Consider the following 11,181-nt stretch of genomic DNA (forward strand, 5'->3'; position numbering starts at 1 on the left):
AGATGCTGGCAAAAAAACCCTGAGTATTATTAGGAAGTAGCATATGCTCCAACTTGCTTTCCATCGCACCTTCTCCTCTTAATCATCTCTTCCCTCTCTTCCCAGAGAGAGCCCCAGTGCTTGAACTCCTCATATTTTTCCCTGACTTGTTCTGTCCAAACATGGGCAGCACACCTTGCAAAGAAACCAGCTTTAAGAAACAACATCTTTATTCTGCCATCTGGGAGGCTTGGCACTTGGAAGCAAAGGCAGTGATGTCAGGCAGCAGTCATATTTGGTCCCTGTGCAGCAGTGGATTTTGAATTGTTTATATAGAGATAGGGAAGCTCAATGTGTGGTTTCCAGACCTGGAAAAAAAGAGGCACAGGAAATTAAGGCACAGAGTGAGTCGTGAGAGAGGGAAGATCCAAGTTCTCTGGCTTCTTTTTCTGTGCCATAATTGCAATGTCCTTTCTCAAGTAAGGGGCAGTGTGGTGAGTTTTCTTCCAGCACATTTTACTTCCATTATGACAAAGCACTGGTATGCCATATCCACCAAAATATAGCTCAAGGAGAGGTAAACATCCCTGAGACTACATCCAGAAATAGGCGTATAATAGTAATTTGAGGGTGGTGTGAAATGATACTTTGACAGAGTGCCAGGCTATGGGAGGAAAAGTCATGCAGCCAAGACTGACAAATGTAATCATTATTCACTGGCTCAGCTGTTATGAGACCAGATTTGGAGGACTTCTGCAGGTTGGTGAGCTCTAGAGATTTGAACCTCTTATAATGAACTGGAGTAGCACAAAGCAGGCAAACCATGGCTGAGGCTCTCTGGCATGGAATTAAATATTTATTTTTCATAATGGAAGAGTTAATTTGAAAGCTTTCAGCAGGAAATTCTGCTTTTCAAAGCTTAGTAAGAGCCACCTTGTTGCAGATGAAAAGCAGAATTTCATCCCGAAATTTTTTGAATGGCAGCTCCGCTAGATGTGGCTCTGATAGCAGCATTTGGCCCTTGACAGCAAGGAACCCAAAGCCAGCCACCAGAGCAAATGATGAGATGATAATGTAGAAGAATTTTCATTGTTCCATAGTGTTAGTAAAATCTTTCTGATAACTCCACAAATATGTTGAGGAAGAGACCATTTTAGATTCACATCTGCCTTCCGGAGAAATCCTCAGGAATTATGCCATCAAAAAGAACAAGTAATGCGAATACATAGAGAGTATGGGATCAAAGGGGGTCAAAGTGGCTTCAGGAAGCAAACATCACACTTGAGTGGCTTCAGGTCCTTGAGGTTATATCTACAAGAGAATTAAAATAATAATAATAAATGCAGTTGATGCTCTTGCATGAGCACTTTGATTCCTCAGAAAATGTTTGAGAAACCGTTGTGCATCACAGTATAAACTATATACTTTTATATCACAATGTAAATGATATGAAGCTACAAAGTGGAAAGTTGGCACAGTCTACTGGAAATTGGCTAACGGGCAGGAAACAAAGGGTGGCAGTAAAAAGCTAAAAGGAGATTAATTGGTGAATGCTGCAGGGAGCAGTGTTGGGACCCACTTTTTATTATTTACATATAAATTACATGGAGAGTGGTACTGAAAGATCTCATCATTTGCCAGGAAAAGCTGCACTGGGTAACACTGCGCATAAAAGGGACAATACAATTAAGAAAGGGCTTAATTTACTGAGGTAGCTGGGCTGATCAATAGTGCAGGCGAGTGAACGCAGGCTGTTGTTTAGCTGGAATTCCCTCGAGGCCAGCTGCTGAGGAGCACCTCAGGTGGCTGCAGGCTCACATGTCACTCTGTTGTGAGCGCTTTTCCAGCCACAGGGACTTGCGTTGGCTGCCTCTTAATATGAAACCTGGCAAACGAGGCACAGCGCCTTCGCAGGGCTGCTGCGGTCCTTTGCAACAGCCAAAGGCAGGGTCTGTCCAGTGGGCAGATCTGTTTGAAATGTAAATAAAAACCAGCCCACCTGTTTGTTCGTTGCTTGCCCAGAGCAGTTTTCTCAGTGCTCTTGACTGCATGTAGGTAATATGTAATATGAGAAACAAATACCTTCATTGAAGAATTTGACAAACTGCGTAATGCATGTTCAGAAAGACGTGTATGACTGTGGGCTCTAGTAGTGTGTATCCACTGTTACCTCTCAGCAGATCTGTAAGTACTAGTCATGTTAACTAGTATTCTCCTATCGGTAGGATATAAGGGTAACCCAGTGCTTATTGCTGTGGCTTCATGGCTGGCTGTGCTGCTGAGGTTCTTCTTCTTGTTCCTTATAGCTTTTACATTTTCTGGTTGCTAACATCAAGTTCAGCTAGTTAGCAGGTCAGCTGCTTTACATCAATAAGACATCAACAGATTGGAGAAGTATGGTGACAAACCTGGCTCCTTCCAGGGCTGCCCTGATACTCCAGAGAGATTAATTTAAAGAGTAGGAAACTCACTTTTCCCCCCAGAAGGGGCTGGTAAGCTGGAGGGAGTTGTTGAGAGGGCTCTCAGGATAGCATAGGAGGCTGAGGACACAAGTTCTGTGGGGCTCTCTCAGGGCAGATGTCCAGCTGAGCAATTGACAAGGAGAAGACTGAAGATTTAAGATGGCATTGTTAGGAAATTTGTCAAGGGTGCTGCACCAGTTAAGGAAACCTCTATACTGCCAGTCATTGTCTGACCAGCTGTCACCTGAAGGAGGGCTCTTCAATGCTGCTTTATAGTGTGAGCAGCTTTGCACAAACCTGTGTCACAGACAGAACTTTCTTTAAACCTCACTCTTTACTGAAATGCAGCTACAGGAAGGAGGCAGTCATTGGGAAGGTTTAAACTGGAATTTAAAAAAACAAAGCAACATAGTAATTTTCATTGCAATCGTTGAGCTGCTTTTGGTCACATAAGATTTAACGGGCTATGTGATTCATTGCTGTTGCAGGCACTTAGGTAATTCCCTGGATGTCTCCTCATACTTCAAAACTGTGGCATATCATACTCTGTCACCTTTTTTGTACAATGTGGAGTGTGCTATGGGTGCTGCACAGCGTGGGATGTGTGTGGAGTGGGTGTTCAGTGAGCCCTGCTGGGCTCAGCTTCTATTCCATGTGGTGCTTCCCAGCCTGTGTGTCTCCAGGAGCTCTGCTGTCACACTGCTCCAAGTCCAGCTGAAGGCACAGGGTGCTACTGCAAGAGACCCTCAATGACCCAAACAAAGGTGCTGGCAGAAAAATGAAGGGTTAGAAGCTGATTACTTTCTGCACCTGGACAAGGCAGTCTGTGAACATAACCTGACCCTGCAATGGACTGGACAGCTCTAACTCTTTTTTGTCGGCAACATATTAGGGGCACCTACAGCTGTATTTAAGAAATGCAAAGCAAGACACAAAGAAAGGACTTTAAGGCAACTGGAAGGCAGAGAAAACTGAATTTCACGGAATGTTTTGTTACATGCCCAACTGGTCCTTATATGCAACAATTTTATGTCAGTTGCCCCAAGCTTGTCTCCTGTAACCTTGGCAGTCTCTTTTCCTGGCCTAAGACCTCATTGTCCTCTCCATCTCTTTTGGCATCTAGTTTCTTCTCAACATATTCCTTTCTGCTGGAGGAGCCCAGTTCACAAAGCTTGTCATTTTAGGAAGTACCCTTCTTCTTAGATTGCACAATAAATCAGTGAATGTATTTTTTTTCCTGCTCCCCTAAAACAAAACATATTCTCGGTAAAGTGATCTCTTCTTGATGTTGTTCTTCAATTTTGATCCATCGACTGGCTGCAGGTAGCTTTGAAAAGTTTCTCATGCATCCCAGTGCTGCTCTTCAGTCAGACAAAATGGTTCTTTTCAGGAGGATTCCAATCAGTGATGTATGATTTTGCTTTCCCGCCTTCTTCCCCACCTAAGCTGCAGAAATGGCTCCTGTGCTGTAATGTGTCTTTTGCCTCAGTTGGGATGTGCTTTTCCCAGCACAGATCTTTGAAGCTTGGTTAGCCCTACCAGAGCCTTAGTGCTGAGTGCATCCCTGAGCATTAACTCTGATGCTTTCTCAAGTACTTGCTGGTCCCCAAGAGATCTGACCAGAACATGTGCTGTATATTGATGGTTGTGTTGGCCGACTTACCGTCCACACCCCAGTGATTTCTGAGTTGCAACTGTGGGCTGTTAAAGCTGAACTAAGTTCTGGGACACAGGAACTATGACAGCTACTGATTTCTGTACAAAAAGCTTGAGATGAGAGCTGTGCTGCATATATGGGTCTTTTCTATATTCCCACTCAAGTCTGAATAAGCAGATATGCTCTAATGAAGAGAGTATCTTGCCTTGAATTTAATCCTCTCCCAAGTCCTTATTCAGCTGCTACCTTAGATAATGAAGTGAAGGTTACATTTTACAAATGACCTTCTTGTGCTTTTGAGTGAAAGGCGAACTGGTAAGGATTAGCAGTGAGATCTAGGTGATTTTTTAAATTTTTTTTTTTCCTCTTGTACTGGTTGAAGTCCCATAAAAGCATAATTACATTAAAAAGTCCAGGCATTTTATATGCACTGCCTGCTTCATGGCTCCTAAGGGGAGAGTGCACCATGAGGCAGAATAAAACAGCTCATATTTTCTTGTTATGCCAAGTGCTTGTCCTGACTAACTGCTGTTAGTGGAGTCCAGGACTGGAGTAGGGTTCATGATGAGGTGCCCTGTTTCTGAATTTCAGTATAGGTGATCCTTCCCTCCTGACTGCCTTGCCGTGGTTGTTACAGTTCTTTCAAACTGTTGTTGTTGCTGTGGTAATTAAAGTGCTCTGTGGGTGCTTCCTAATGGCTCCCCATCACAACCTGGGAATTGCAGGCTTTTCTCAGCTGGAGTGCAGCATATGCTGGAAGGGGAGTTACACCAAACTGAAGGCTTACTTTAAAACACTTTCTATGGCCTTTGCTTGCATTCTGGCTCAGCTGTTGGCTTTGTAGCAACCCCCACCGTGGCTGCCTCTGCTGCTCTCAGCCTCTCTGGGAAGAGGATGGTGGAAGTTGTTTTAAAAGGCAGGGTGTTAAGAGGTGCCAGCAGTGATCAGCCTGACTAGGGCTGCAGACAGATGAGTTGAAGTCAATGGGTATTTTAATAGTACAAATAAGCTTCATCTCTGTGCAGATCCCTAATCGGTCTGTAGCTACTGAAAGCCTTACAGATAAATGTGACTGAGCAGTTTTTCTGCATTTCATGGAACCACTCACTTGCTCAGGCAAAACTCTTGAGTGCAGCAGCTGCCTCAGGTTTAGAAAAGTGAATGCAATGCTGGCTGTCACACAGGCATTTCCAAACATGCAATCTGGCAGACTTAAATGGATCTGGACAAATAGTGAAAACAATTATTTGTGAATATTTTATTAGAAAATATCAAAAATTCATCAAATAAATTATTCAGCTTCCATATGACTAGTCCTGCCAATGATAGGGAGGAGCCTCATGCACTGAAGCCAGGCTGCCGGGTGGGGGAGGCTTCAAGTGCTTCTGGCATCAGGCAGTGCCGTGCCTTAGAGCCTGGTTTCGGAACGCTTGCATCCATCCTGTCTGGGGTTAGCACCTGAGCCACACGGAGCTGCAGCAGGATGGGTTGCTGTGTGGAGGGCTGAATTGGAGACAGACTCCACCAGTGCTATGGGAGGTTATTTCAGTGCCCTAGTTGAACCTGATAAACTCACAGCCAAACTCAGCAATGTTTCACAAACAGGTCTCACAGTCGCCTCCTTCACTAATGTCTCTTGGGTTTTTTTCTTTTAGGTGCGAGTCTATGACCTCCTGCAGTATGAGCATGGGCCAGATGATGTTCTGATCCTAGCTACTGATGGACTCTGGGATGTGCTGTTAAATGAAGAAGTGGCAGAAGCTGTCACTAACTTTCTACCAAACTGTGACCCTGATGATCCCCACAGGTTCGTGCTCATCCCTGATTTTCCAGCTTCTCCATAGAAGAACACTTTCTGGTAACATATTTTTGTAGAAAGTATGATATGAATAACATTTGGTAAATATGCAACACTTACAAGAGAACATTTTTATAGGTTGGATGGAGCCTCTACAGCAAATGTGAGCAGTTGGAGCAGGGGCTCTGTTATAACTCAAAAATGCCCATCTTCAAAGGAATAGGTGTGGGATCACAGTGTCTTGGCATGGGATCCATTTTGTTTGCTGTATGAAGTCCTGTGAAAACTGTAGGAGACTGGGAAGAACATGGCAACAAGTCCTTCCTCTGGACAATCCCTTAACACTAGAGATGGTTTCTCAGGACATCCTCAACATCTCCCTCTCTCTCTCACTCTGTGTGTTTATAAATACTGCACACTGTGGTTCCCAGTTGTTCCTAGTCATGGTGTGACCTTTAAACCCACCTTCCACAGAGGATGCTCAATGCTACCAGCTGCAGGACAGGTGTGGTGACAAAATAGGTGGAAAGTCTGACTTTTATTTCATTTAATTAGATCCTGCGTCATTTCACCATTTTAATTTACCTCATGCTCTTCATTTTTCTATCTTTATCACTTCTCAGATTATCAATTTCTGTCCTTAAAACATGCTGTCATGCAAACAAACAACAAGTTCCCAAACAACCATCCAGAGGCTGTCTGCCTGGAGTGAGTCCATAGGTTTGTCTGCTACTGAGTTCAGTGTCACTGTGAATTAAAACATTATGCAGGGGATCGGAAGTCTCTCTCTTGTAAATGGGACTGTGAAAGTGGAAAGAGCTTTATTTGTTCTTAGGGACTGTTCAGGAAGGAAAGTGTATGTTGCTGGTGAATTTAGGGCCGTCTCCCACTGTGTTCTGCCCTCACCCTGGGCTGAGAGTGGGGAAGAGAGATTTTACACATCCCCAGCTGATCTATGTAAAGTGGAGTCTCAGAAATAGCTGAGACCCATTTCAAAATGCTTGCTGTTCCACATATTTCTAGGTGGTCATGTTCACAGGGTCAGCCCTGTTCATCAACAAACAAGATAACTGGGTATGGATACCTAGACAGTGACTTGGATTTTAAAGAGAGAACACCTTCAAAATAACTCAACAACAGTATTTTCTTGTCCTGACACTTAGAAATACAGAATGCAAAAAGAGGTTTTGCTGCAATCATTGAGAGAAGGGATGATTGATGATTATCATGAAGCTGCAACTACAATATTTTGACTTTGCTCATCTCCTTATGCCAAAGATAAGATGTGGTATGAATGGCAGTCTCAGGCCATCTCTAATTCAGCAAGACATGCAGCTATGTCTGCCCTCTCTCTGGGAGGAGATCGGACAGGATCAGCTAAGGGCACTTCCAGGGCATCTGGCAGTTTGCTATGCAGACATGCCATTAATTCAAGGTAGGAGGAGATGACCCATCCAGCCGACTTTCAGTTATTCCCTAACACCTTTCAGAAATGCCAAGGTGCTTTTGTTCTCATTCCTGCACTCTTGAGATTCTTTGAAAGGCACCTGGTAACATGCAATACCTCTGTCCTGCTCTGTCTCCATTCTCATCTAGTAATTGGGAAATGTTGCTTCTGCTTTCCACCTTCACCAGTCCCATCTGTTGTAAATGCAGTCAGAGTGTGTTGTGTCTGTCTTGTTCCTTTTGGTCTTTACTAAGCTGATGGTGATGGACACCATGATTGCTGCAGTAGGAAGCAGGATTCTTCAAGCTTTTTGACTTGTTAGGTGAGTAATTTTTTATCCATTATAGAACACTCAGAGCAATGAGAGACACTAAAGGAAAATTGTATTTTCTTTGTTTTGATTAGATTTTCTCATACTGGTTTAGTAATAGTGCAGAATTAGTCCTTGTTTGTGCCAGTGTGAGTACCACACATTACAGAGCTGAGCTTCCTGTTTATAACTTAGAACAAACACATTTATTGGTGTTTGACCTACTGGTCTTTGAATGGGCCTCTGAATTGTAAACAAATTTGTTCTTTTCAGCAACTTTGTGCCAGATCGTTTAGAGGCTTACAAATAGTGATGGCAAGACATTTCTCATGCCAGCATGCAAAAGGTAATTAGAGCAGTCCCTGATATAGTTTACAATGATATTTATGAAAATTGCCTTTGTGGAATTGCTCTTGCTGCTTGGCTGTAAAGAATATTTAAAGGTTTTAAAGTACTGTGTGAGAGGTTCTATGTAATTATTTCACAGTGCTCTAAATGAGGTATAACTAATGAATTTACAGTAGCATTCCAGCTCAAGCTGTGGAGCTGCATTCATTCCTCTCACTAGTCAGTGACAGAAAAATCTCCTTTGCCATATTATAAATGTTATATTTAAAGGAAATGTTATCCCAGAAAATGTCAGGTCCTGTGATGTGTGCAGTGACATAATCTGTGGTGAGGTGATCAGCTGAAAATGTAATATCTCTAGGGATGTAGAAAACTTGTCAGAATGTAAGAGACTTGCACCCTGGGTTTGGCAATGCTGTGGTCTTCAGGGGAACCAACCTGTGGAGCAGCCCCTGGATTCACCTGACCCAATAGCCTACTTATTCCCTGGCAGCAGTATATTAGAAAAGAAAAGAGAGAGGGGAAAAAAAAAAAAAAAAACCAACTAGAGAGGATTTTAGAGCTACAGAGTACTTATCTGTTACATAATTAGCTCCTTGTGGGAACAATATCCCTCCCATTTGAATTAGAAGTCACTTTATAGCTTGATGGGTAAGAGCTTACAGCCCTCAGCAATGCTCTTGGGACTCTCTCGTGGTGAAATTTACTGTATTTGTTGCCCACATAAAAAACATCTCCGAATTCTGTCAAACACAGCATGTGCCTGGATGTCTCCAAGTGCAGGGAGAGCAAAGTCCTCAGGTCTCTCTTCATCCTGCCATGCAGGCACAGCCTCAGGGGATTTGGGAACAGACTTGCTTAGAGAACAGTTCCTTTGTGAGGGCTATGATGGAGTGAAGAGGCTGGGATGGAGCTGGATTTCTTATCCAGCTCATTTCTTATGGGTCCTGTGGCAGACAAACATATAATGTTTGTAGGGGCTCCTAGCAAAGGACAGGTGGCAGGGCCACTGCTGCCATCCATACATCAGCCCTTTAAAGAGGTATGACTGCCAACTTCCTTCAGCTGCATGTATGCATGTTTACCTCCTGACCTTGGGAATCTTCTGTTTCTCATCCTTCCTTTTGTCATTTCTTGTCCTCTCATTTTCCCCCTCATACTCACTAGGGATTTATGAGGATGCTGAGGAGCTCCTCCACCTCTGCTGGGTGTGAGGAGATAAGAAGCTGCTCAGACAGCAGCATGATTCCCCCACTGTCACCATTTCTCCTTCAGTACTTTCATTGATCAATACAGAAAGCTTTGGCATAAGAAAAAAACCTCCTTGTATTTATTCTTAAAATACAAAAGTTGTATTTCAGCAAGGCTATTCATTAGGAGGAAGTGGATACTTTCAAACTACTTCAGCAGTTCTCTAATGCTGTCTCAACAGCTGAATCCCAATTTCACAGCACTGGAGAATAAAACATTCAGTAATGGACTGCTGCTGCTATTCATCTCCAGGTACAAGAGACTCACCCTATCTATTCTGGTGCCAAGTTGAACAGCATTGCTTCAATTCAGCTCTACACAGGAGAGGAATACGTTAATTCACTACTGCCTTCACCTGATCCTTTTTCTTTGCTTCATTATGCTGGTTTTCTTGAATATTTCACAGTTTGTCTACAAGAGAATTTCTTGTTTATTAAAATTCCTTTTTTTTTTATCTTCCCCTCTCCAAACATTCAGCAGCAAAAGCCAAGTACAATCAAAAGCAATACTCATTCCTTTGTACTCCTTAGATGTGGAGAGTCCTTGTTAATTAGAAAAAGCAGGAAGGCAAAGTTTTCTTGCAAAATGATGGGCGTTTCTTTCATAAATTCTGACAATAGCTAAGAAATCCTTGGGAAATAATGTTCATGCCAAAATTCACTCAGCATCAGACACGCTGTGAATAAATACTTCAGTTCCTTGCTTGCCACGTGGAGTCCTTTTGTTCCTTAGTCCTGCATCTGATTTGAGAACTGAGGAGTTCATGTATGTATGTTTGGGTTTTTTCCCCTTAGAAAACATGATTTCATGTTGCATTAGGACAGTAAGGGCCGTGCTTCTTGTTACATCCTGATGTTCTAGCTCGAGGTTGTGGCACAGACTGATCTCAGAACATGTAGACAGTGCATGTGTATATGCAAGTTTGTGTGTTAGATTTCACATCTTTGGGCCCTCCTCTTACTGCTAAAGTAAATGATTTGTCAAAACTGGTGCAGCCTGGAAATTTTATCACCCAGTACCATTAGGAACAGTGAGTGCATTGCAACTGTACAACATTACTTGAATTTGGCATCAAACTTTTTGAGTAGTCAAGTATTGGTACATTTGCGTTGAAGAAATCTTTCTAGTAGAGCAAATATCTCTACTCTTGATTCAGCAGAATGCTCTGAGTTAAAGGCATCAGAACTCTAGGCACAGAACATAACTGGGGTTTTTTTCCTCCTTTTATCCCCAGAGACTGAATAAAGTTTCTATGATAGAAATTGCAACTTAATAAGGAATTCTATGGTGAAAAGTTCTAAGGTTAGAAGAGTCCTGGATAACTGATAAACCTAAATACACACACAGTGCTTCTGATCAACAAAGATACTGTTCTTTCCCTTTCTACAAATGAGATCTGGGCAGATAATTTCTGTTCAAGGATCCTCCCTAGAAAAGGGGGTATTGAAATGCACACCCTTCTTGTCCTTTCTGGTTTTGGAAACACAGAGGTATACTTTAGTTCTGGAGGCCTGTGTGTGTGGCTTCATAGAGCCCTGCATCATGCTGAAGGTTGATGCTTACACTTTTAATAAAGACCATGCAGATTGGTGTTTTTTCCATTGTCAGTATTTTAACTGTTCAGTTAATTTTAATTATCAAATCATAGAAAAGCTTTCCTTCACCCAATGGAATTCAAAACCTCCTGGCCAGGTGTTGGGCTGATGAAGGAAAACATATGACAGTAACTGTTCACCCATAATGAGATTTCTTTCAGAGGAAACTTCTAAGTGAGTACACAGATGTGTTGATGTAGTAACAGAAGGTAAAGCAGTAAGGGAAAACGTGACAGCACAGTGTCTGTGTTTTGGACTGTGACACCCTTCTGCCCCCAAGCAGCATGTGGTAGTTTTTCAAGACAGAAAAACAACTCCCGTAAATCCAACGCCA

At 42.7% G+C, this 11,181-nt stretch overlaps 2 protein-coding genes across 5 annotated transcripts in view; one reads left to right on the top strand and one right to left on the bottom strand.

Moving 5' to 3' along the window:
* The window catches only part of PPM1H (protein phosphatase, Mg2+/Mn2+ dependent 1H), a 127,895-nt gene that overhangs the window by 111,086 nt on the left and 5,628 nt on the right, over positions 1-11,181 (top strand). The window contains exon 9 of the mRNA XM_086884587.1: positions 5,754-5,905. Within this exon, the coding sequence (XP_086740713.1) occupies positions 5,754-5,905 (152 nt within the window). The remainder of the gene's footprint in view (positions 1-5,753; positions 5,906-11,181) is intronic.
* Positions 1-11,181, bottom strand: part of MON2 (MON2 regulator of endosome-to-Golgi trafficking) — a 119,329-nt gene that overhangs the window by 2,743 nt on the left and 105,405 nt on the right. The gene's annotated exons all lie outside the window — the stretch shown is intronic.

Source organism: Cyanistes caeruleus, chromosome 4 (assembly GCF_971803275.1).
Source record: "Cyanistes caeruleus chromosome 4, bCyaCae1.hap1.1, whole genome shotgun sequence".
Classification (NCBI taxonomy): Eukaryota; Metazoa; Chordata; class Aves; order Passeriformes; family Paridae; genus Cyanistes; species Cyanistes caeruleus.